General features: G+C 40.3%; 3 protein-coding genes across 3 annotated transcripts; 2 read left to right on the top strand and 1 right to left on the bottom strand.

Moving 5' to 3' along the window:
- Positions 1-10,836: 10,836 nt before the first annotated feature.
- Positions 10,837-23,733, bottom strand: LOC146688202 (GTPase IMAP family member 8-like). The gene is made up of 6 exons (XM_085440420.1): positions 23,672-23,733; positions 21,971-22,893; positions 15,956-16,144; positions 14,287-14,309; positions 13,605-13,765; positions 10,837-12,826 (listed from the first exon to the last, which is right to left on the bottom strand). The coding sequence occupies exons 1-6, from the start codon at positions 23,685-23,687 to the stop codon at positions 11,754-11,756; spliced, it is 2,385 nt and encodes a 794-aa protein (XP_085296546.1). The 5' UTR covers positions 23,688-23,733; the 3' UTR covers positions 10,837-11,753.
- On the top strand, positions 15,518-16,724 carry LOC146688203 (GTPase IMAP family member 9-like). Its single transcript, XM_085439837.1, has one exon. The coding sequence runs from the start codon at positions 15,527-15,529 to the stop codon at positions 16,565-16,567; it is 1,041 nt and encodes a 346-aa protein (XP_085295963.1). The 5' UTR covers positions 15,518-15,526; the 3' UTR covers positions 16,568-16,724.
- A 1,843-nt stretch (positions 23,734-25,576) lies between the features above and the next one.
- LOC146688201 (GTPase IMAP family member 9-like) lies at positions 25,577-26,768 on the top strand. Its single transcript, XM_085439838.1, has one exon. It carries the CDS (start codon positions 25,595-25,597, stop codon positions 26,633-26,635), a length of 1,041 nt encoding a protein of 346 aa, XP_085295964.1. The 5' UTR covers positions 25,577-25,594; the 3' UTR covers positions 26,636-26,768.
- The last annotated feature ends 235 nt before the right edge of the window (positions 26,769-27,003 follow it).

Raw genomic sequence — 27,003 nt, 5'->3', positions numbered from 1 at the left:
AGACAGAGGCCCAAGATTTAGTCCCGTCCACCAAAGGTCTTGTGTGCCTTGAGTTAAGTTTTTGTCACTCTCTGCATCGCCTTCCTCTGGTGCTAATTCCATTATATTAAGTAGTAATGTGATTACTGCACATGTGAGAGAAACAGGGAAAATACCAGACTGTAGAGAGCTGTTGATAATATTTACTAAATGATTTGTAAAACAATGAGATACAGGTTTAAATAGTTTTGTTTTGATGGGGGGAAGTAGAGAGGTGCAAGGCTTTAACTGATGCTTAATTTCTTACAGATCTTTAAAATCTACAGGTGAGAATGTGGACATTTAGCTTGTGGCAGTAGTTTGATCAGAATGTGATGCAGTACTAGATAAATAACTGTGAGAAGCTAAGATACTATTCAACCTGTAATTTAATATTTTGTATTTTCCAGAATTATATTAATAAAATTATAAAATTAACCAGCGACACTGAGAACATGAAGAACTGAGAACTTGAAGGCACCACTATTGAAGAGTTCTTAGAAGAAAGCCCAGACCTGCAGGAACTCGTGGCCAGATGTAACGGTCAGTACCACGTCTTCAACAATAAACTGAAGGAGCGCTCTCAGGTCACTGAGCTGATCCAGAAGATCAGAGAGATAGTCCAGAAGAACGGAGGAAGCCACTACACCAACGAGATGTTCCAAGGGGCTGAGAGGGCAATTGAAGAGGACAAACAACGCATCCTGAGAGAGAAAGAAGAAGAAATACGAGAAAAAATTGAAAAAATGGAGAGAGAAATACGGGAAAGATATACAGTGGGGCAAAAAAGTATTTAGTCAGCCACCGATTGTGCAAGTTCCCCCACTTAAAATGATGACAGAGGTCAGTAATTTGCACCAGAGGTACACTTCAACTGTGAGAGACAGAATGTGAAAAAAAAATCCATGAATTCACATGGTAGGATTTGTAAAGAATTTATTCGTAAATCAGGGTGGAAAATAAGTATTTGGTCAATAACAAAAATACAACTCAATACTTTGTAACATCACCTTTGTTGGCAATAACAGAGGTCAAACGTTTACTATAGGTCTTTACCAGGTTTGCACACACAGTAGCTGGTATTTTGGCCCATTCCTCCATGCAGATCTTCTCGAGAGCAGTGATGTTTTGGGGCTGTCGCCGAGCAACACGGACTTTCAACTCCCGCCACAGATTTTCTATGGGGTTGAGGTCTGGAGACTGGCTAGGCCACTCCAGGACTTTCAAATGCTTCTTACGGAGCCACTCCTTTGTTGCCCGGGCGGTGTGTTTTGGATCATTGTCATGTTGGAAGACCCAGCCTCGTTTCATCTTCAAAGTTCTCACTGATGGAAGGAGGTTTTGGCTCAAAATCTCACGATACATGGCCCCATTCATTCTGTCCTTAACACGGATCAGTCGTCCTGTCCCCTTGGCAGAAAAACAGCCCCATAGCATGATGTTTCCACCCCCATGCTTCACAGTAGGTATGGTGTTCTTGGGATGCAACTCAGTATTCTTCGTCCTCCAAAAACGACGAGTTGAGTTTATACCAAAAAGTTCTACTTTGGTTTCATCTGACCACATGACATTCTCCCAATCCTCTGCTGTATCATCCATGTGCTCTCTGGCAAACTTCAGATGGGCCTGGACATGCACTGGCTTCAGCAGCGGAACACGTCTGGCACTGCGGGATTTGATTCCCTGCCGTTGTAGTGTGTTACTGATGGTGACCTTTGTTACTTTGGTCCCAGCTCTCTGCAGGTCATTCACCAGGTCCCCCCGTGTGGTTCTGGGATCTTTGCTCACCGTTCTCATGATCATTTTGACCCCACGGGATGAGATCTTGCGTGGAGCCCCAGATCGTGGGAGATTATCAGTGGTCTTGTATGTCTTCCATTTTCTGATGATTGCTCCCACAGTTGATTTTTTCACACCAAGCTGCTTGCCTATTGTAGATTCACTCTTCCCAGTCTGGTGCAGGTCTACAATACTTTTCCTGGTGTCCTTCGAAAGCTCTTTGGTCTTGGCCATGGCGGAGTTTGGAGTCTGACTGTTTGAGGCTGTGGACAGGTATCTTTTATGCAGATGATGAGTTCAAACAGGTGCCATTCATACAGGTAATGAGTGGGGGACAGAAAAGCGTCTTACAGAAGACGTTACAGGTCTGTGAGAGCCAGAGATTTTCCATGTTTGAGGTGACCAAATACTTATTTGCCACCCTGATTTACGAATAAATTCTTTACAAATCCTACCATGTGAATTCATGGATTTTTTTTTCACATTCTGTCTCTCACAGTTGAAGTGTACCTCTGGTGCAAATTACTGACCTCTGTCATCATTTTAAGTGGGGGAACTTGCACAATCGGTGGCTGACTAAATACTTTTTTGCCCCATTGTAAGAAAGAGATACAGAAATACAACAAACAACTCCAGGCTGAGAGAGAGAGGGAGAGGAAGGAGAGAGAGGCAGAGAGGGAGGACAAAGAATTGGACATGAAGAAGTTAAAGGAGAAGTGAGAGAGCGAACTGGAGGAAGAAAGACATGAGATTCAGTCCTGGTGTGAAAATGAGGCCAGAGATGAAGCTGAGAAGTTTAAACCATTATATCATCTGATACGAATCAGTGAAGTAGTCGCCGATGCTGGCAGCAGGATTTTTGAAGAAATCAAACAACTAGAAAGGGCAATTTTTAGCCTGTTCAAATAAAAACATGAACATCACTGAAGTGTTGGTAGTAGAGTAGTAGAGTAGTATAGTATAGTCTCACACTGCCATCTACTGTTCTTTTATATTTTTTAACACAAGATCTTAGTTCAACACTGGTTAAAACTGTGTATTAGTAACATTAAATAAAGAAACACACACTAATGTTTGCTTATCAGTGACTTCTGTTTTCCCCATTGAACTAATGCTCTTGTTTATTTGTTTTCTGCATATACATTTTAACTACAATGAGAAAAACAAATAACCAGATTTTATTGTAATCACAGAGTAGGGGAAGACACAGGCACTAAATACAAGAGGTGAACGGAGCGAAGAGGAAACAGCTGGGAGACACGGCTGACGCTGATTACACTGACGAGACAGGGAGAGCACAAAGCTGAACGCACTGACATAGGACACAGACCTACAAAATAAAACAGGAAGCACACGACAGACAGAGACACAGACTCGTAAACAGGCATAATGACGTCACGGGCAAACAGAGGGACATACGGGCAGAGAAGACTAAGCACAGGCAACCTAAACCAAACACGAGGGCGAGATAACAAAACCTAAACCAGAAATAATTATCGTCGTCATCATCAACAGATAACTAAAGAGTCAGAATATAATTATAATCAAAATGGTATCACCAGAGAATAAGAACTAATCCATAATGCAAAAATAAACCAAAACATAAGAAACTCAAAATACTGGGTCGAACCGACCCAGGACCGTGACAATATACTAATACAGTGGGATGCAAAAGTTTGGGCAACCTTGTTAATAGACATTATTTTCCTGTATAAATCGTTGGTTGTTACAATAAAAAATGTCAGTTAAATATCATACAGGAGACACACACAGTAATATTTGAGAAGTGAAAAGAAGTTTACTGGATTTACAAAAAGTGTGCAATAATTGTTTAAACAAAATCAAGCAGGTGCATAAATTTGGGCACCACAAAAAAAGAAATGAAATAAATATTTAGTGTATATCAATGTGTGTGTCTCCTATATGATATATGGGGTGCCTTTGTCTCGACGTGCTTCCCATCCAGAGCTCCACAGCACAGAGGAAAGTTCCAGCGCTCCTAGAATCCCTCTGTGATTGACCGCCAGTCTCCAGGTGAAGCCACAGCCATGAAGTCGTCCACTAGACAGTCCCAGATGGCCGTCGCTACCTGGGGGGTGATCTGGCTCACCGTGGACACACCAACTCTGTAACTGAACACTTGGTCGTGAAGGAGTCCCCGGTGACAAGGAACCTGGACAAAATTGTTCAAAATCAGTATTATGTGTACTGCAGTTACAAAATACATTATTCAAATTCCAAAATACTTTTGTGATGTCAGATTTAAATCACAAAACTTAAATCTTACATAAAACATTTTGTAATTATAAGGATAATTACAAAATGTATATTAGATAATATCTAAAACAGTTGTGTTTTGTTTTAACTTTAACATATCATAATTTGATTGGTAGAAACTTTTACAACTACAGTGTGCCAATCACTCATAATTCCTAAACATGTCAATCAGGTAGGAATGAAGTAAGACATTAATAGAAATAAAGAGTTGTATGTTGACATGTAGCCCTTTCCTTGCTTAAATCATTAATATTTTTGAAAAATTAATCTGTGATAAGACATAGCTTATCAAGATAGAAACATGTAACTAAAGATGAACCAAACTGTTCACAGTTTTATCTAACTCTGTTTTAATAAAGGCTGTGACCCCTGCTATAGAGTCTGACAGCTGCAGGGATTATATACAAATATTCAACTATCCCAGAATTAAACCAGGTCTAAATAAAAAGGAGTGAGTATCACTACAAAGGTTAACTCAGTGGTCCTAATGCTACAGTTTGATATCAGCAAACACCGAGCGCATACATTGATGTGACACCACAGCCATACTATCAATGCAAACACTGATAACAGCATAAATCGAATTAAATCGGGACTTGATGAGACCTTCTGAGTATCACTAGAAATATTATAAACAGTCGTCTCCGTACCACATTTTTCTTTCAGTAAACACCGAGAGCATTCACTGTTAGCATAGCACATCCATGTTAGCAGTGTATAAATGGATGGTTTAGCATATATTAGCACAGGTATCAATAAAGGACTACCTTATTAAATACTTTTACTAACCTCAGGCAGACGGACAGGCGCTCTGCAGGTGGGATTGAGCGCCTGTAGTTGGTGTCTAGGCGTGCGATTCTTGGACCAGCGCAGGACAGCAGGTCCTCAAACTGGGTGAGGGGAAGTTGGCGATATCGCTGGAATCGGCCGTCATCCAGGCGCAGCTCCTGGAGCAAATGGTGAAACTCACCAAACTGCTCACGCCTCTGGAGGACCCGATGGACCCAGGTACGGCGAGGATGTCTTTTACGCCGCTGCTCTGCTCTCCACAGTACATAGAGAACCGGCCGGCACTTCCGAGCCTTTTCCTATTGAACGCCAGATCCATCACCCACAAATTGGATGAATTGGAGCTACAGATAGCCACCACGAGCTTTTCACGTAACTACAGCATTATTCTTATCACGGAGACGTGGCTTCACCCGCTGATTCCCGACACTGCAGTCGAGTTAGCAGGCCGCACGCTACACCGGCATGACAGAAACAGGAACTCAGGTAAAAGCAGAGGAGGCTATGTGTTTACGTGCATAACGAGTGGTGTTGTAACAGCAGGATCATTCACACACACTGTTCTCCTGATTTAGAGGTTCTGGCAGTCTCGTGCAGACCTTTTTACATCCCGAGGGAGTTTACAGTAGTTATTGTGATAGCTGTTTATATACCGCCGGATGCTAACGTTGGCACGGCTCTCAGCCTCTTGCTCAACACCATAAACAAACAACAGCTTGCCCACCCCGATGGGGTTTTTATTGTCGCCGGCGACTTTAACAAAGCGTGCCTAAAGACTGTGCTTCCTAAATTTGTCCAGTTCGTGGACTTTGCTACGAGAGGAGAACACACTTTGGACCATGTCTATTCAAACATCAGGCATGCTTTCAGAGAGACACCCCTCCCCCACCTGGCTCGATCTGACCACCTCTGCATGTCCCTCACCCCCACCTACACCCCCCTGCTGAGAAAAACAAAGCCCCAGACAAAGACAATAAAAACCTGGCCTGAAGGAGCCCTCTCTCAACTGCAGGACTGCTTCTCAACAACTGTATGGGATTTATTCTCCAGCCACAACCTCCAGGAGTACACGGACACTGTATTCTCGTACATCAGGAACTGTGTTGACAATGTCACCGTCAACAAAAGGGTCAGGGTGTTTCCAAATCAAAAACCCTGGATGAATAGCGAAGTGCAATCCCTCCTAAAAAGCCGCAACACTGCCTTCAAGCCAGGAGACAGGGCTGCGTATAGGGCGGCCAGGGCAGACCTGAGTAGAGGCATCAGGAAAGCTAAGGCTGCCTATAAGAGGAGGATCGAAGATCACTTTGCTGACAACGACCCCAGAAAAATGTGGCAGGGGATCAATCACATTACCAACTACAGAAGCAATAACCAGGCGACATCTAGGACTGATGCCTCGCTGGCTGAGGATCTAAACCGTTTCTTCGCCCGCTTTGAGACGACCAGGCCCTCAGCTGTCACACCACTTCCACCCGCCCCCAGAACTGGCACACTAACACTCAGGGAGCATCTAGTGAGGTGTGTTCTAAGGTCAGTGAATCCCAGGAAGGCGGCAGGTCCTGATGGAATACATGGAAAGGTTCTCAGAGCATGTGCTGACGAACTGACCGGAGTCTTCACTAAAATCTTCAACCTTTCCTTGTCATCAAACACCGTCCCGCCCTGCCTCAAAACCTCCATCATCATCCCTATCGCCAAGAAGACAGCTGTGGTCAGCCCAAATGACTACAGGCCTGTTGCACTTACGCATGTAGTGATGAAGTGCTTTGAGAGACCGGTCTGTCAGCACATCAGGGCCGGTCTGCCTCCCACTCTGGACCCCCACCAATTTGCCTACAGGACAAATCGTTCCACCGAGGACGCTATCACCATAGCGCTCCACACTGCGCTGAGTCACCTGGAGCACCGAGGAAGCTATGTGAGAATGCTCTTTCTGGACTTTAGCTCAGCATTCAATCATATCATCCCGGAGATCCTGGTCCAGAAACTGTCTCACCTGGGACTCTCCACCCCCATCTGCCTCTGGATCAAGGACTTCCTGACAAATAGACCACAGTCTGTCAGACTCGGCCCCCACCTGTCCAGCACCATCACACTCAGCACCGGGTCTCCACAAGGATGTGTTTTGAGTCCCCTCCTGTTTACGCTTTACACATCTGACTGCTCCCCTACCCATCTCTCAAACACCATCATAAAGTTCGCGGATGACACCACAGTGGTTGGACTCATCTCAAGGGGGGATGAGTCGGACTACAGAGATGAGGTCAACAGACTGACTGAGTGGTGTTCAGTTAACAACCTCCAACTGAACACCACGAAAACTAAAGAACTTATCTTGGACTTCAGGAAGGGCAGAGCAGACTTTACATTCACGGGAACTGTGTGGAGAGGGTACACTCCATGAGGTTTCTGGGCGTGCAGATCTCTGATGACCTCTCCTGGACTGCAAATACCATGGCGGTGGTAAAAAAGGCCCAGCAGCGTCTCCACTTTCTGAGAGTGCTCAGGAGGAACAACCTGGAGGAGAGGCTGCTTGTGAACTTTTACAGAGCCACCATAGACAGAATCCTAACGTACGGCATAACAACATGGTATGCAGGGTGCTCAGCTGCGGACAGGAAAGTACTGTAGAGGGTCATCAACACACCCCAGAAGATCACTGTCTGCTCTCTGCCCAGCCTGGAGGTCACTGCAAACTCTCGGTACCTCAGCAGAGCTGGCAATATCATCAAGGACCACTCTCACCCCAGCAACCAACTGTTTGAACTATTACCGTCAGGCCAACGGTACAGGTCACATAAAACCAGGACAAACAGATTCAGGGATAGCTTCCTTCCCAGAGCTATCAGCGTAGTAAATAAGCACAAAAACAATTGAACCTGCTTAGCTATACCATACCGTCACTGCCATTATATTATGCTGCTATTCATACTGTCATTATATTAATGCTGCTATCCTGTATATATCGTACTTACTATTGTTTGAGTACTTAGGATTGTTTTATTGCACTTTTTATATTTTATATTTATATTTATTATTGAATCTTGCACCAAGGGAGTGGCACTCCAATTTCGTTGTACTCTGTACAATGACAATAAAGGCTATTCTATTCTATTCTAGAAGGGAGACTCTCTCTTCAAGCGCTAGCTCGACAGCTGCCATCTTGCAAAGAAACCGTCCGGCACAACTTCCTCCCACATTCCTCCCACATTTCCGGTTCACGCGCGTCAAAATATGATATTTTGACACGCGATGGATTTTTCTTGGACACGCGTTGAGGCGCGAATGTGCACGTGTCAAATTAGGGCGTTTGGGGCGTTTTTGTTCGCGTCCATCGCGTTCGGTGTGAACACACCGTAAGAGGCTGTGAGGTAGCACTGGCTGCTGCCAGTATTTTTCACTTTGTGGTTGTCAGGTCTGGTCCTTTACATTAATTTTGTAATCGTTTCTAAAATTGTTGCAGTGTCATATCACTTGCACTACTATCATTTTCATGGGTTTGTTGTCATTGGTGTTGTTATACACATTTTTATTTTAAAGATACAGTCTGTCATAGATTAATGTGTAATTACGTCCTGTGAAATTGATGCACTCTCATCAACTTAGAATAAATCCATTAAAAATACACAGGAGCTGGTGCCGGTGTGAGGAAACCACCATGTTAGCCTGCAGTGTTGAATACATGGACACCACCGTTCCAACTACTGTGTTTCATGTATGTAGCAGTTTGTCGGTCAACGAGAGACACTGCTCACCTTGTTGACATTGAATAAAGGGGTAATTTAGAATGAATTAATTTATGAATATAGGTATAGAGATATCAGCTGAACGTGAAGTTAAGAGTGTAATGCACTAATATTTACCTGATTCTTTAAAATATGTTTTCTACATCGTAATCCTGGTTTTTTAAACACAAAATCTGCCATTATCCTATGGGCATTCCTCTGTATCACTCCATAATGGCTATACTGCCACCAGTTCAGTACTCTTTAAAGAAACAATTTAAATCATTTATTATAGAAAGAACATCAGTCGTGAGTCTTTTTGGCCAGTTGTAATAAATAAGTGTTATGACAATATGTGAAAGAACTACCAATTAGAGGGTCTATCTCAGCTGTCATAGAACAAATAGCAGGATACATCCTGGACTGGTTGCCACACTATAGCTCTCCCTCACACACATATACACTAACAAACACACACACACTTTCTCTTGTTTTTCTTTCTCTCTTATTCGCTCTTTCCCAAAGTCTTCTGGATGCCTTGGTGGTTTTAAGTAAGTATTGCACTTACCTTACTGCCTTACTGTCAAACATTGAATTGGGTTGTTTCCTTCCCTGTGTGAACACCATGCTTGTACAGTATGTAATGGTATTTTATCGACACCATCCAACTCATACCCCTCATATTTTTTTCTATGAAGTATGAGGAGAATATTTCTATGATCCATCTTTGTTTTGGCTGTTGGCCTTCCTGCACCAGTGTTGGTGTCTTTCGGGGCCCCTTTCTACTTCTGCTGTCTTCATCGGCTAGTCGTTACCTTAAAACAACAGTATATATGTATTGACTGTAAACTTGTTGGCACTATTGGACATTGTAAATAGTGTTTCTTGGGCTTTAAGCAAACTATTATTTGAATTTGAGTCTTAAATGTATAAAATAAAAAGTTTTTTTTTTTTTTTTTTTTTTTTTTCCATTTTTTGTTGTTTTACGACTCTGGATAGGATAGGATGACTAATGAGACCACCAACAGTCAAAGAAACATTTCTTAGTGTTCTGGAAAACTCTACTGTTACTCACTAACTTGAGATAAAATCTACTCAGCTACTTTGAAAATAGCTTCTAACTGGTTCCTCCTATAACAGGATGGCTAGCTGGTTAAAGTGATCATGCAATCCAGAAACCTTTCTGCTTTGATTCAGCAGGGACAGGTAGGGGAGTCTTTCAGTGCCGCCAGCCTCCTTTAAAATACCTGAATTAGATATAAAAATGTGACAAGACTGCTGTTTTTCAGATCACATAAAGTTGTACTCATGTGTCAGGTTTAAGTAGTACAATTACTTTTTTATGTCTACTTTCTACATTTGTGAACTGGTCATCACTTACACTTTCATTACATACTTTGAGTTTGTAAACATTCAGATAGCATAATTGGAATACATTGTATCCAATTAATGGCAGCAACAGGTGTTAGTCCATCCCAGCTGCAACAAGGAGACAAAGGCAGGGTACACCCCCAGCAAGCTGCCAATTTATCACAGGGCTAGCAATATATATATGTCACGTAAAACCCACTACAATGCTTAAAACATCTAAAAGCTTTCTTTCCAAACCTGAGCTTTTTCAGATGCTTTTTGAAAGTCTGAGCTCTCTGATCAGTGTAAGCTGTCTGTGCCCTCAGTGGAGCTGCATCTTGAAAGTACTTCTACTTCTTGTCTTCCCCGAATGTTGACCAGCTGTCCAACAGTACTGAAGATCTGAGGTCACACATCCTGGTGACAACAGCGTGCCCACCCCAGAAGACAGAGGCCCAAGATTTAGTCCTGTCCACCAAAGGTCTTGTGTGCCTTGAGTTAAGTTTTTGTCACTCTCTGCGTCGCCTTCCTCTGGTGCTAATTCCGTTCTATTAAGCAGTAGTGTGATTACTGCACATGTGAGAGAAACAGGGAAAATACCAGGCTGTAGCAAGCTGTTGATAAAATTTACTAAATGATTTGTAAAACAATGAGATACAGGTTTAAATAGTTTTGTTTTGATGGGGGGAAGTAGAGAGGTGCAAGGCTTTAACTGATGCTTAATTTCTTCCAGATCTTTAAAATCTACATGTGAGAATGTGGACATTTAGCTTGTGGCAGTAGTTTGATCAGAATGTGATGCAGTACTAGATAAATAACCATGAGAAGCTAAGATACTACTATTCAACCTGTAAGTTAATATTTTGTATTTTCCAGAATTATATTTTTAAAAAAATTATAAGGTTAACCTGCGACACTGAGAAAGCAAGAACAACACTCAGTTGAATTATGACAGTGACTCACAAATTTATTTTAAAGGTGACAACTAGGTTAAAAAGAAGGACCAATGCTTACAGTTCTAGAGGTCATGGCACAAAGTCCACAAATCTAAGTTTATTGTCAGGCTGCGAGTCACACATGTGAAGGAAAAAGGCAACGCAAACAACTCAGTCAAGGGGAAGTTAAAAGTTGGAGCAAAGATGGATTCATTCACCAAGAAAGTGAAGAAAAGTAAATCTCACAAACAAACAAAAAAAAAAACATCACTGCCAACAAGAGAAGTTACAAAGAGCTCCCACGATCAGTTTCTTAACTGCTTATCTATTGGAGCCTATGTGTTTAACCACTGTTACAGAGTGAGAGGGTACATCCTGCTCATGCTGAAAGTCCGTCACCAAAAATAATAATATGCTCTCACATCCACACATACACCAATCATTTCACATAAAACATAAATGTGTTTGCAAAAATGTTAAACATATACAGATATCTCTAACTATAATATTGCCATGACTGAATACTGAATGTCCCAAAAGCCCACAGTAAGACTCTACTTCAACTAATAAATCACTAAAATAACATAAGAAGGAAATTCAATATGTCCACAGGATCTGCTGTGTGAAAACAGCGAGCTGTAAATGAAAAGAAAAAGCTTCAAAACTTCAGAAAGAAGTTTGACAAATTTTACAGGAACCTCACATATAATCCCCAAAATATTATGACTTTTGAACTTGTTGCTATCTGTGATATCATGCTAGGAAGTCTTGATATGCAGGGAAACTCTAAGGAAAAAAAAAGTATGATACAGAGGGGCAGTCACACTTTACTATATGAAGAGATCAAGACTAGGCTTACAGTCAATTAATGCATGAATCATTTAAAAGGAAATTTTAACATTTTCCCCAAACCAGTTCCAAATTTTTTAACTCCTCCAACCAATGCATGGCCAACATTAAGTGCGGTTTCAGCAGGTACTGTCAGAAAAAATAATGGATTAAACTCCTCAGCTTCATCTCTGGCTTCATTTTCATATCTGGCCTGAATCTTGCGTCTTTCTTCCTCCAGTTCTCTCTCACACTTCATCTTTAACTTCTTCATCTCCCATTCTCTCTCATCCATCTCTCTCTTTCTCTCCTCATTCATCTCCTCTCTCTCCCTCTTCCTCTCCTCCTCTCTCTCCTTCCTCTCCCTCTCTCTCTCAGCCTGGAGTTCTTTGTTGTATTTCTGCATCTCTTTCTCATATCTTTCCCGTATTTCTCTCTCCATTTTCTGTTTTTCTTTCCGTATTTCTTCTTCTTTCTCTCTCAAGATGCGTTGTTTCTCCTCTTCAATCGCCCTCTCAGCCTTTTGGAACATCTCGTTGGTGTAGTGGCTTCCTCCGTTCTTCTGGACTATCTCTCTGATCTTCTGGATCAGCTCAGTAACCTGAGAGCGCTCCTTCAGTTTATTATTGAAGACGTGGTACTGACCGTTACATCTGGCCACGAGTTCCTGAAGGTCTGAGCTTCCTTCTAAGAACTCTTCAATAGTGGTGCCTTCAAGTTGGTCCCCATGGGTAAAGAGAACCATGCTGTATTTGTCTGCTGCGTGGCCAAAGATTTTTTGAATCTTTTGCACCGTCTGTTTTTCCTCTTCAGTGAATCTGCCCAGTCTGATGACCACCAAGAAGATATGGGGTCCTGGAGAAGCATAGGAGATGCACTCGCATATATTTTTCTGAGTTTCCTCTTCATCAACCCTGGTATCAAACAGGCCTGGGGTGTCAATGACAGCAACGCGATGTCGATCCACTTTAGCTTTTCCTTTAGAAGATTCTACAGTCACAGATATGGGACGGAACTTGGATTCAAAGCACTCACGGCCCAGAATAGTGTTTCCAGTAGCACTCTTTCCAGTTCCAGTCTTCCCCACCATCACAATCCTCATCTCATCATTTGTGTAGAAATCTGTGTAGAAAGATCAGAAAGAATACATAGCATGAAATATATTGTGCTTATTATACATATACCTGATCATGCACCAGGTTTGGGGTTGGTATTTTAGGTTGCAAATGTTCTGGTAGATGGTCAAAAGTTAATTCAACATCTACAGAGATGGGTCACAAGTCTCTATTCTGCTGTTGATCCTGTGAAATCAGAGTCATCCTCAGTAATGACCCTGACACTCTGCTATCAGGAAATGCAATTAATCCTTTTTTATTTCTTTCTGGTCGATATAATCACAAATGGCTTGTAAATATCACACTTATGAACCGTGTACCTATAATGTTACAGTGGATAACATATTTAATATCAGGAATCTTAATGGACATTCAAAAGTTACGACCTCTCTTCCACATCTCAGAGCTAAATTCACAAACTGCTGTCTCAGAGACTTGGTTTAAATAAGGAGCAGGTTGACATGGTTAGAAAGGAGCACTATGGACAATAGTAATGACCAAAGGAGAACAGTGAGTCTTTCTCTTTGTTTTCCTATTGCCCATTATTATTGCTTGCTATTATTTTTGTATATTGGGGTAGGTCTTGATAAACATTAAGCTTCTACCTACTCTCTTTCAGACTTAAAACATTTATTTACACCATCACAGGTCTGTGTCTAATACTGATTCAATGATCTTGTTTTTATTTTTATAATCTATCGACCTGCTTGCCAACCAAACATGATTTTAAATCAGCCATGATCACTGTTGTAACACTAGAAAACATGACTAACATGATGACTTACCGAACTTGCCAGCCATGCTTGGGTTGTAATTGCTTCTGTCGATGTTCAGTCTAAACAGTGTTGTGTAGCCAACAGAAGTGGAGTAAGAAGTGAAAGGCAAAGACTGTGCTGCAGCTTCTTCAATAGGCAGCATGAGCCAAACCACACCTACAATGACTCTACTGAACACAGAGTGAAAGTGAAAGTAATGTTTTAGTTTCAGTTACAAGGTGATTTTTCAGAAACCGGACATGGACTCTAATGTATTCACAACTCTGCATCTGTCTGCATTAACTACTATGTGAATAAATATTTTGTTCTTGAATATTGTTCATTAAAAGTAATTTACATTTTTTATTAAAAATGTTTTGACGTTATAAGATAACATTTTGCAAGAATTGATGTAAATTAATGATGCCAGATCTCACACATTATAAATAGAACTGAAAATATTCAGTTTGTTAATGAAAAATAATCAAAGATTTGCAGCTTGAGGACATGTAAATGTGAACACATTTTAATATATCCTGTTGCACTGACATTTTCGATAAGAAGCCGCAGATGTGAAACATAGTGAAAACATCATGTAAGAACTGCTTTGTGCTGCAGTGTCTGTACTTCTAAAAAAGTGTTGCTGTTTCTTGTAAATGGGGATGGGAGGAGAAAGCAAAGTCTGAAGATTGAATGCAGTGACTTCCTGTACCTGCTGTGGTCCTCAGTATCATACTATATTAAATAACCAGGACATAAAACAATGCAGCTGAGAAACTGAAACTGAAAATAGATGTTCCTCAGATCCAATTTTTTTTGAGTTTTTCATTAGTCTTAGAAAGTAAGCAGAGCACATTACTGTTTTCACACTTATATTTGTTTATGAATAGAGCCAATAACATCTAAATAAGTAAATATAAACAGTCACTAAAGCTGCTTTGCTGCTATATACACATGCAGCGTGTGCTTGTAATGCACAGGACTAATCAGACTGACGCTGGAAACATCATTCTAGCACAACAGTGCTTTGAATCGAAGTGAAGTGCTAAGTCTATGACTGTAGCCTGTTCTAAAGGGAAAGCCATATCTGTTTGATACCAGGCCTTCCTTGGATAAAATCACAAAGGTGCATCCCTGTGCATCTCCTAAGCTTCTCCATGACCCTGTATCTTCTTGTATGCTCTCAGATGGGGCAGATACACTGAAGAGGAAATGCACATGGTGCAAAGAATTCAAGAAATCAACATGGTTATCCGGCTTTATAAAAAACCCTTATAACTGGAAAAATACCACAAAACTTTAGTTTTACTTTCACTCTGTGTCCAATGCAGTTATTTGTGGGTGTGGATTGGTTGATATGCTCTATTTAAGGAGGTGCAGCACAGCCTCTGACTTTCACTTCTGACTTGACACAGAAGAAGTATCTGCACTGTACTATTTAGGACAGGAACAATTTCATCCCAAACATGGACAGCAAACTTGGTAAGTCTTCATGTTAGTGATATTTTTTTAATGTTACAGCAGTGATCAGGCTTGAATAATTAAATGTTAGACAAGCTCTGTGGAGAAAGTCTTTTGTAGACATCAGCTGTAGCTGTAGCTTTGAAAATCACTTTGAAATAACTTTTAACCCTCTAATCCTAGCTTCAAACTCCAATCCCAACCCTATGATTTAGGATTTTATATGTATGTGAGGTAAAAAAAAAAAAAAAAAAAAAAATCTAAATAATAATTAATAACACATACACATCACTGATCATGACTATGACCTCACAGAATTAATAGTTGTGACACATCTTCTTGGGTATCTGCAAATTTTTGGAATCTAGAAAAATCGATCCCAAAACTTAGTTAATGTTCAGAAAAAAAATATGTATTAGAGCCTGATGTAGATCCTTATTCATTGTTTCTGATCTTTCTACACAGATTCTGGCAGGACAAATGATGATGAGATGAGGATTGTGATAGTGGGAAAGACTGGAACTGGAAAGAGTGCTACTGGAAACACTATTCTGGGTCGTGAGTGCTTTGAATCCAAGTTCAGTGCCAAATCTATGACTATAGAGTGTTCAAAAGGCAAAGTTAAAGTGGATGGGCAGCAAGTTGCTGTCACTGACACCCCGGGGCTGTTTGATACCAGGTTTGATAAGGAGAGAACAACTAAAGATGTATGCCAGTGCATCTCCTATGCTTCTCCAGGACCTCATATCTTCTTGGTGGTCATCAGACTGGGCAGATACACTGAAGAGGAAAAACAGACGGTGCAAAGGATTCAAACAATCTTTGGCCACGCAGCAGACAAATACAGCATGGTTCTCTTTACCCATGGAGACCTACTTGAAGGCACCACTATTGAAGAGTTCTTAGAAGAAAGCTCAGACCTGCAGCAACTCATGGCCAGATGTAACGGTCAGTACCACGTCTTCAATAATAAACTGAAGGAGCGCTCTCAGGTCACTGAGCTGATCCAGAAGATCAGAGAGATAGTCCAGAAGAACGGAGGAAGCCACTACACCAATGAGATGTTCCAAGAGGCTGAGAGGGCGATTGAAGAGGAGAAACAACGCATCCTGAGAGAGAAAGAAGAAGAAATACAGAAAGAAAAGGAGAAGGTTGAGAGAGAAATACGGGAAAGATATGAGAAAGAGATGCAGAAATACAACGAACAACTCCAGGCTGAGAGAGAGGGGGAGAGGAAGGAAAGAGAGGGGGAGATGAATGAGGAGAGAAAGAGAGAGATGGAGGAGAGAGAGGCAGAGAGGGAGTACAAAGAATTGGAGATGAAGAAGTTAAAGGAGAAGTGTGAGAGAGAACTGGAGGAAGAAAGACGCAAGATTCAGTCCTGGTGTGAAAACAAGGCCAGAGATGAAGCTGAGAAGTTTAATCCATTATATCATCTGATACGAATCGGTGAAGTAGTCGCCGATGCTGGCAGGAGGATTTTTAAAGAAATCAAACAACTAGAAAGGGCAATTTTTAGCCTGTTCAAATAAAAACATGAACATCACTGAAGTGTTGGTAGTAGAGTAATATAGTAGTATAGTATAGTCTCACACTGCCATCTACTGTTCTGTATTAAAATGTGTATTAGTAACATTAAATAAAGAAACACACACTTATGTTTGATTATCAGTGACTTCTGTTTTTCCTATTGAACTAATGCTCTTGCTTGCTCTTGTTTTCTGCATATTAATATTAATTACAACACACTTACCAGATTTTACTGTAATCCTTCTATCATTGATTTAGTTTTCACTTTGTCAATGTCAAAGTATTCCTTTCATGGATTTTGTCGCTGAGCTGAACTTGAAGTAAAGATATAATGATACAATTAAACCCCAGAAAGTTGACTCTGTTCATCTGAACGTAGTGTTTTCACTGGGGGAAACATTTCATCACTCATCCAAGTGACTTCTTCATTCTCACATGAATGCAGATTTCCTCAATGAAACTAGCACCTCAGTGAAATTAAAGTAAACCTTTTTGTGAAGCAAAATATTTCTGTCCACTTGGAGTCTAAAACTGAATAAGCTCTGGACACCCTGAATCAGTCAAATTTATATTGAATGCTTTTCTTTGCCATCTCACTGTGAGCTACTGTGAGTTTTTGCCAGTTTACAGCTTTCTTCTCTTTTCTTTGTTTGGTTTTGCAACAGTTTTGTGTGGATAGCCAGTATGTATTTCATAATACAATTTTTTCCCCCAATTTTAATGTTTCTGTTGAAACCAACCAAGCTTGAGGACAAAATGATCAGTAATAATTTAATAAATAATCTTGGACTGACTATGAAGTAAGTTGTCTTTTTGTTTTAGAGGGACAAAGGTGAAGAAGTGGTGTTTTATTACTGTCCTTTATGACACTTTCCTAACTTTTGTTGTTTCCAACTGATGGTGCTCTGCTCTGTGTTTCACTTCAACTGTTCACATGCCAAATTTTCACTGCACTTCAAGTTCAAACTTTATAAATACAGTTTGTTTGTATATGACTTTAAGTGTAAATAGAAAAATAGAAATAGAAAAAAAATAGAAATTGTTTTTTGTCATCAATTTTTTGGATCCAATGACATTGAACAAAATGGAGGTACTGAAGAGTTGCACTGAAAGTATCCCCGCCTGTCACAAACTATACGCACTGGAAGCAATTGTGGCATTTTTTGTTGTTGTTGTTGTTGTAATTTTAGGCCATTTTGTGCAGAGGCATTAGCAGCAGGTTTTTCAAGTCACTAAGTGGTCCCAGTCTCATAGGCACTCAAGTATGTCAGTGTGAACAAGACGGCCGTGTCACTTACCAGCATCACTGCTCAGGTACAGTTTGTGTAATGCATCAAGAAAACAAACTATCATTGATGAAGTCATGGTGCTATCTTTCTGTCTTGTAAAATATCATGCACAAATGTCCACACTAACTTTTCCATTTTTAATGGGGACACAGTAGCTATGACATTAAGGGAACAGAGGTTCTGAAATGCATTATATTTTACTGGAAAATGAAGTACTTACCTCTCAGAGGTAAGTACTTCATTTAATTAAATTTGTTGTTATTTAAATTGCTTAGCAATTTAATTAACAACTTTTAAATACATTCTTTTTCATAGTATAATCTTCACGTGCTTCATCTGAAGCACACTTTCTGTGTACTCACTACCTAATTTAAAGCCAAAGTATTCACTCACTTTCTCTGTACTGTTTCGCTAGCTTAGCCTAGCTCGTAGCCGACTCGTTAGCACCATGGCTACTTCACCTGTCCCTCCTGCACTTTATTTGTGTCAGATGTTTAGTTACTCCTCGGCCTCCTTTAGCAATAATGATATCTGTAACAAATGTAACATATTTGCAGCTCTTGAGGCCAGGATTACTGAATTGGAGACTTGGCTTCGCACCCTTCATTCACCCATAGCTAGCCAGGCCCCTGTAGCTGGTGCAGCCGAAGATAGCGTAGGCCCCGCTAGATTTTCCCCGGCAGACCCCAAGCAGCTGGGGAAAGAGGGCGGCTGGGTGACGGTGAGGAGGAAGCATAGTCCTAAACAGAAGCCCTAGGTACACCACCAACCCGTTCATGTGTCTAACCGTTTTTCCCCACTCGGGGAACCCGCCGGGGGTCAAAACTCTGGTAATTGGTGATTCTGTTCTCAGACATGTGAAGCTAGAGACACCGGCAACCATAGTCAATTGTCTTCCAGGGGCCAGAGCAGGCGACATTGATGGAAATTTAAAACTGCTGGCTAAGGGTAAACGTAAATTCAGTAAAATCATAATTCACGTCGGCAGTAATGACACCCGGTTACGCCAATCGGAGGTCACTAAAATCAATATTGAATCGGTGTGCAACTTTGCCAAAACAATGTCGGACTCTGTAGTTTTCTCTGGTCCCCTCCCCAATCAGACCAGGAGTGACATGTTTAGCCGCATGTTCTCCTTAAATTGCTGGCTGTCTGAGTGGTGTCCCAGAAACGATGTGGGCTTCATAGATAATTGGCAAACCTTCTGGAGGAAACCTGGTCTTGTTAGGAGAGACGGCAACCATCCCACTTTGGATGGAGCAGCTCTCATTTCTAGAAATATGGACAAATTTATTAAACCCCCCAAAATATGACTATCCAGAGTTGGGACCAGGAAGCAGAGTTGCAGTCTTACACGCCTCTCTCCTCCTGCTACCCCCCCAAAAACCCATCTCCATAGAGACTCTGTCAGCTTCCAAAAAGACAAAAAACAAACTAAAAACCAGCAACAAACAACTTAAACATAAACAATTACAAAGAAAGAACAATACAGTATCTACATCTGAACCAAAGAGTAAAACAGTGAAATGTGGATTATTAAATATTAGGTCTCTCTCCTCCAAGTCTCTGTTAGTACATGACTTAATAATTGATCAACAAATTGATTTACTCTGCCTTACAGAAACCTGGTTGCAGCAGGATGATTATGTTAGTTTAAATGAATCAACACCCCCGAGTCATTCTAACTACCAGAAATCTCGAAGCACAGGCCAAGGGGGCGGTGTGGCAGCAATTTTTCACACCAGCCTATTAATTAATGAAAGACCAAGACAGACTTTTAATTCATTTGAAAGCCTGATGCTTAACATTGTCCACCCCAGCTGTGAAACTCAGAAACCAGTCTTACTTGTTATCATCTATCGTCCACCCGGGCCTTACACAGAGTTTCTGTCTGATTTCTCAGACTTTATATCTAATTTAGTTCTGAGCTCAGATAAAATAATTATTGTGGGTGATTTTAACATCCATGTAGATGCTAAAAATGACAGCCTCAACATGGCATTTAATCTGTTATTAGACTCAATTGGTTTCTCTCAAAATGTAAAAGAACCCACCCACCACTTTAATCACACTCTAGATCTTGTTTTAACATATGGCATAGAAACTGAACATTTAACAGTGTTTCCTGAAAACCCTCTCCTGTCTGATCATTTCCTGATAACATTTACATTTACAATAATTGATTATACAGCGGTGGAGAGTAGACTTTATCACAGTAGATGTCTTTCTGAAAGCGCTGTAACTAAGTTTAAGAATATAATCCACCCACTGTTATCATCTTCAATGCCCTGTACCAACACAGAGTAGAGCAGCTATCTGAACGCTACCCCAACAGAGGTCAATTATCTTGTTAATAATTTCACCTCCTCACTACATACGACTCTGGATACTGTAGCTCCTGTGAAAACTAAGGTTTCAGATCAGAAGTACCTGACTCCGTGGTATAATTCTGAAACACGTACCCTAAAGCAGATGACTCGTAATCTGGAGAGGAAATGGCGTGTCACAAATTTAGAGGATCATCATTTTGCCTGGAGAAATAGTTTGCTGCTTTATAAGAAAGCCCTCCGCAAAGCCAGAACATCTTACTATTCATCACTGATTGAAGAAAATAAGAACAACCCCAGGTTTCTCTTCAGCACTGTAGCCAGGCTGACAAAAAATCAGAGCTCTTTTGAGCCAACCATCCCTTTAACGTTAACTAGTAATGACTTCATGAACTTCTTCACAAATAAAATTTTTATCATTAGAGAAAAAATTACCAATAATCATCCCACAGATGTAATATTATCTACAGCTACTCTTAGTACCATTGATGTTAAGTTAGACTCTTTTTCTCTAATTGATCTTTCTGAGTTAACTTCAATAATTACTTCCTCCAAATCATCAACGTGTCTTTTAGACCCCATTCCTACAAAACTGCTCAAAGAAGTCCTTCCATTAATTAATTCTTCGATCTTAAATATGATCAACCTATCTCTAATGATCAGCTATGTACCACAGGCCTTCAAGCTAGCTGTAGTTAAACCTTTACTCAAAAAGCCATCTCTAGACCCAGCAGTCTTAGCTAATTATAGGCCAATCTCCAACCTTCCTTTCATATCAAAAATCCTTGAAAGAGTAGTTGTCAAACAGCTAACAGATCATCTGCAGAGGAATGGTTTATTTGAAGAGTTTCAGTCAGGTTTCAGAGCTCAGCACAGCACAGAAACAGCTTTAGTGAAGGTTACAAATGATCTTCTTATGGCCTCTGACAGTGGACTCATCTCTGTGCTTGTCCTGCTAGACCTTAGTGCAGCATTCGATACTGTTGACCATAATATCCTATTAGAGCGATTAGAACATGCTGTAGGTATTACAGGTACTGCACTGCAGTGGTTTGTATCATATCTATCTAATAGACTCCAATTTGTGCATGTAAATGGAGAGTCCTCTTCACACACTGAGGTTAATTATGGAGTTCCTCAGGGTTCAGTGCTAGGACCAATTCTGTTTAGATTATACATGCTTCCCTTAGGCAGCATCATTAGAAGACATAGCATACATTTTCACTGCTATGCAGATGACAACCAGCTTTATCTATCCATGAAGCCAGATAACACACACCAATTAGTTAAACTGCAGGAATGTCTTAAAGACATAAAGACCTGGATGGCCGCTAACTTTCTGCTTCTTAATTCAGATAAAACTGAGGTTATTGTACTCGGCCCTGAAAAGCTTAGAAATATGGTATCTAACCAGATTCTTACTCTGGATAGCATTACCTTGGCCTCCAGTAACGCTGTGAGGAACCTTGGAGTCATTTTTTGACCAGGATATTAGAGGTGGGAATCACCATACACCCCACGATACGATATTATCACAATACTTAACTCACGATATGATATTATTGCGATTTTTTTTTAATATATATATTTTTGCAATATTCTGGGTATTGCAATACGATATTTTGTGATTTATCACATATTTTTTCTACTGCAGATTTTGTCCATAAAGGTAAACTTTATCAATATTCATTTTATCTAATAATAAAGTCTCACACTCAGTCTTTCTCTCATGTCAGTCAGTTTTATTGCTGACAAAGTGAACGGTTTGTATAACAGTCTAGTAACCAACATTTTCATATCTGGCCTGAATCTTGCGTCTTTCTTCCTCCAGTTCTCTCTCACACTTCATCTTTAACTTCTTCATCTCCCATTCTCTCTCATCCATCTCTCTCTTTCTCTCCTCATTCATCTCCTCTCTCTCCCTCTTCCTCTCCTCCTCTCTCTCCTTCCTCTCCCTCTCTCTCTCAGCCTGGAGTTGTCTGTTGTATTTCTGCATCTCTTTCTCATATCTTTCCCGTATTTCTCTCTCCATTTTCTGTTTTTCTTTCCATATTTCTTCTTCTTTCTCTCTCAAGATGCGTTGTTTCTCCTCTTCAATCGCCCTCTCAGCCTTTTGGAACATCTCGTTGGTGTAGTGGCTTCCTCCGTTCTTCTGGACTATCTCTCTGATCTTCTGGATCAGCTCAGTAACCTGAGAGCGCTCCTTCAGTTTATTATTGAAGACATGGTACTGACCGTTACATCTGGCCACGAGTTCCTGAAGGTCTGAGCTTCCTTCTAAGAACTCTTCAATAGTGGTGCCTTCAAGTTGGTCCCCATGGGTAAAGAGAACCATGCTGTATTTGTCTGCTGCGTGGCCAAAGATTTTTTGAATCTTTTGCACCGTCTGTTTTTCCTCTTCAGTGAATCTGCCCAGTCTGATGACCACCAAGAAGATATGGGGTCCTGGAGAAGCATAGGAGATGCACTCGCATATATTTTTCTGAGTTTCCTCTTCATCAACCCTGGTATCAAACAGGCCTGGGGTGTCAATGACAGCAACGCGATGTCGATCCACTTTAGCTTTTCCTTTAGAAGATTCTACAGTCACAGATATGGGACGGCACTTGGATTCAAAGCACTCACGGCCCAGAATAGTGTTTCCAGTAGCACTCTTTCCAGTTCCAGTCTTCCCCACCATCACAATCCTCATCTCATCATTTGTGTAGAAATCTGTGTAGAAAGATCAGAAAGAATACATAGCATGAAATATATTGTGCTTATTATACATATACCTGATCATGCACCAGGTTTGGGGTTGGTATTTTAGGTTACAAATGTTCTGGTAGATGGTCAAAAGTTAATTCAACATCTACAGAGATGGGTCACAAGTCTCTATTCTGCTGTTGATCCTGTGAAATCAGAGTCATCCTCAGTAATGACCCTGACACTCTGCTATCAGGAAATGCAATTAATCCTTTTTTATTTCTTTCTGGTCGATATAATCACAAATGGCTTGTAAATATCACACTTATGAACCGTGTACCTATAATGTTACAGTGGATAACATATTTAATATCAGGAATCTTAATGGACATTCAAAAGTTACGACCTCTCTTCCACATCTCAGAGCTAAATTCACAAACTGCTGTCTCAGAGACTTGGTTTAAATAAGGAGCAGGTTGACATGGTTAGAAAGGAGCACTATGGACAATAGTAATGACCAAAGGAGAACAGTGAGTCTTTCTCTTTGTTTTCCTATTGCCCATTATTATTGCTTGCTATTATTTTTGTATATTGGGGTAGGTCTTGATAAACATTAAGCTTCTACCTACTCTCTTTCAGACTTAAAACATTTATTTACACCATCACAGGTCTGTGTCTAATACTGATTCAATGATCTTGTTTTTATTTTTATAATCTATCGACCTGCTTGCCAACCAAACATGATTTTAAATCAGCCATGATCACTGTTGTAACACTAGAAAACATGACTAACATGATGACTTACCGAACTTGCCAGCCATGCTTGGGTTGTAATTGCTTCTGTCGATGTTCAGTCTAAACAGTGTTGTGTAGCCAACAGAAGTGGAGTAAGAAGTGAAAGGCAAAGACTGTGCTGCAGCTTCTTCAATAGGCAGCATGAGCCAAACCACACCTACAATGACTCTACTGAACACAGAGTGAAAGTGAAAGTAATGTTTTAGTTTCAGTTACAAGGTGATTTTTCAGAAACCGGACATGGACTCTAATGTATTCAAAACTCTGCATCTGTCTGCATTAACTACTATGTGAATAAATATTTTGTTCTTGAATATTGTTCATTAAAAGTAATTTACATTTTTTATTAAAAATGTTTTGAGGTTATAAGATAACATTTTGCAAGAATTGATGTAAATTAATGATGCCAGATCTCACACATTATAAATAGAACTGAAAATATTCAGTTTGTTAATGAAAAATAATCAAAGATTTGCAGCTTGAGGACATGTAAATGTGAACACATTTTAATATATCCTGTTGCACTGACATTTTCGATAAGAAGCCGCAGATGTGAAACATAGTGAAAACATCATGTAAGAACTGCTTTGTGCTGCAGTGTCTGTACTTCTAAAAAAGTGTTGCTGTTTCTTGTAAATGGGGATGGGAGGAGAAAGCAAAGTCTGAAGATTGAATGCAGTGACTTCCTGTACCTGCTGTGGTCCTCAGTATCATACTATATTAAATAACCAGGACATAAAACAATGCAGCTGAGAAACTGAAACTGAAAATAGATGTTCCTCAGATCCAATTTTTTTTGAGTTTTTCATTAGTCTTAGAAAGTAAGCAGAGCACATTACTGTTTTCACACTTATATTTGTTTATGAATAGAGCCAATAACATCTAAATAAGTAAATATAAACAGTCACTAAAGCTGCTTTGCTGCTATATACACATGCAGCGTGTGCTTGTAATGCACAGGACTAATCAGACTGACGCTGGAAACATCATTCTAGCACAACAGTGCTTTGAATCGAAGTGAAGTGCTAAGTCTATGAGTGTAGCCTGTTCTAAAGGGAAAGCCATATCTGTTTGATACCAGGCCTTCCTTGGATAAAATCACAAAGGTGCATCCCTGTGCATCTCCTAAGCTTCTCCATGACCCTGTATCTTCTTGTATGCTCTCAGATGGGGCAGATACACTGAAGAGGAAATGCACATGGTGCAAAGAATTCAAGAAATCAACATGGTTATCCGACTTTATAAAAAACCCTTATAACTGGAAAAATACCACAAAACTTTAGTTTTACTTTCACTCTGTGTCCAATGCAGTTATTTGTGGGTGTGGATTGGTTGATATGCTCTATTTAAGGAGGTGCAGCACAGCCTCTGACTTTCACTTCTGACTTGACACAGAAGAAGTATCTGCACTGTACTATTTAGGACAGGAACAATTTCATCCCAAACATGGACAGCAAACTTGGTAAGTCTTCATGTTAGTGATATTTTTTTAATGTTACAGCAGTGATCAGGCTTGAATAATTAAATGTTAGACAAGCTCTGTGGAGAAAGTCTTTTGTAGACATCAGCTGTAGCTGTAGCTTTGAAAATCACTTTGAAATAACTTTTAACCCTCTAATCCTAGCTTCAAACTCCAATCCCAACCCTATGATTTAGGATTTTATATGTATGTGAGGTAAAAAAAAAAAAAAAAAAAAAAAATCTAAATAATAATTAATAACACATACACATCACTGATCATGACTATGACCTCACAGAATTAATAGTTGTGACACATCTTCTTGGGTATCTGCAAATTTTTGGAATCTAGAAAAATCGATCCCAAAACTTAGTTAATGTTCAGAAAAAAAATATGTATTAGAGCCTGATGTAGATCCTTATTCATTGTTTCTGATCTTTCTACACAGATTCTGGCAGGACAAATGATGATGAGATGAGGATTGTGATAGTGGGAAAGACTGGAACTGGAAAGAGTGCTACTGGAAACACTATTCTGGGTCGTGAGTGCTTTGAATCCAAGTTCAGTGCCAAATCTATGACTATAGAGTGTTCAAAAGGCAAAGTTAAAGTGGATGGGCAGCAAGTTGCTGTCACTGACACCCCGGGGCTGTTTGATACCAGGTTTGATAAGGAGAGAACAACTAAAGATGTATGCCAGTGCATCTCCTATGCTTCTCCAGGACCTCATATCTTCTTGGTGGTCATCAGACTGGGCAGATACACTGAAGAGGAAAAACAGACGGTGCAAAGGATTCAAACAATCTTTGGCCACGCAGCAGACAAATACAGCATGGTTCTCTTTACCCATGGAGACCTACTTGAAGGCACCACTATTGAAGAGTTCTTAGAAGAAAGCTCAGACCTGCAGCAACTCGTGGCCAGATGTAACGGTCAGTACCACGTCTTCAATAATAAACTGAAGGAGCGCTCTCAGGTCACTGAGCTGATCCAGAAGATCAGAGAGATAGTCCAGAAGAACGGAGGAAGCCACTACACCAATGAGATGTTCCAAGAGGCTGAGAGGGCGATTGAAGAGGAGAAACAACGCATCCTGAGAGAGAAAGAAGAAGAAATACAGAAAGAAAAGGAGAAGGTTGAGAGAGAAATACGGGAAAGATATGAGAAAGAGATGCAGAAATACAACGAACAACTCCAGGCTGAGAGAGAGGGGGAGAGGAAGGAAAGAGAGGGGGAGATGAATGAGGAGAGAAAGAGAGAGATGGAGGAGAGAGAGGCAGAGAGGGAGTACAAAGAATTGGAGATGAAGAAGTTAAAGGAGAAGTGTGAGAGAGAACTGGAGGAAGAAAGACGCAAGATTCAGTCCTGGTGTGAAAACAAGGCCAGAGATGAAGCTGAGAAGTTTAATCCATTTTATCATCTGATACGAATCGGTGAAGTAGTCGCCGATGCTGGCAGGAGGATTTTTAAAGAAATCAAACAACTAGAAAGGGCAATTTTTAGCCTGTTCAAATAAAAACATGAACATCACTGAAGTGTTGGTAGTAGAGTAATATAGTAGTATAGTATAGTCTCACACTGCCATCTACTGTTCTGTATTAAAATGTGTATTAGTAACATTAAATAAAGAAACACACACTTATGTTTGATTATCAGTGACTTCTGTTTTTCCTATTGAACTAATGCTCTTGCTTGCTCTTGTTTTCTGCATATTAATATTAATTACAACACACTTACCAGATTTTACTGTAATCCTTCTATCATTGATTTAGTTTTCACTTTGTCAATGTCAAAGTATTCCTTTCATGGATTTTGTCGCTGAGCTGAACTTGAAGTAAAGATATAATGATACAATTAAACCCCAGAAAGTTGACTCTGTTCATC

Source organism: Copadichromis virginalis, linkage group LG18 (genome assembly GCF_057382275.1).
Source record: "Copadichromis virginalis isolate Kocher_CV1m ecotype Utaka linkage group LG18, C_Virginalis_male_GT1.1, whole genome shotgun sequence".
NCBI lineage: Eukaryota > Metazoa > Chordata > Actinopteri > Cichliformes > Cichlidae > Copadichromis > Copadichromis virginalis.
This window is presented reverse-complemented; position numbering and strand designations above follow the sequence as displayed.

Coding starts and splice junctions, on each gene's coding strand:
- LOC146688203 (XM_085439837.1), top strand. CDS start 15,527: ATGAGGATTGTGATAGTGGGAAAGACTGGAACTGGAAAGAGTGCTACT.
- LOC146688202 (XM_085440420.1), bottom strand. Junction 14,310..15,955: donor CTGGCCATGAGTTGCTGCAG/GTCTGAGCTTTC, acceptor TATTTAATATAG/TATGATACTGAGGACCACAG. Junction 12,827..13,604: donor AAGCATGGCTGGCAAGTTCG/GTAAGTCATCAT, acceptor CTTTCTACACAG/ATTTCTACACAAATGATGAG.
- LOC146688201 (XM_085439838.1), top strand. CDS start 25,595: ATGAGGATTGTGATAGTGGGAAAGACTGGAACTGGAAAGAGTGCTACT.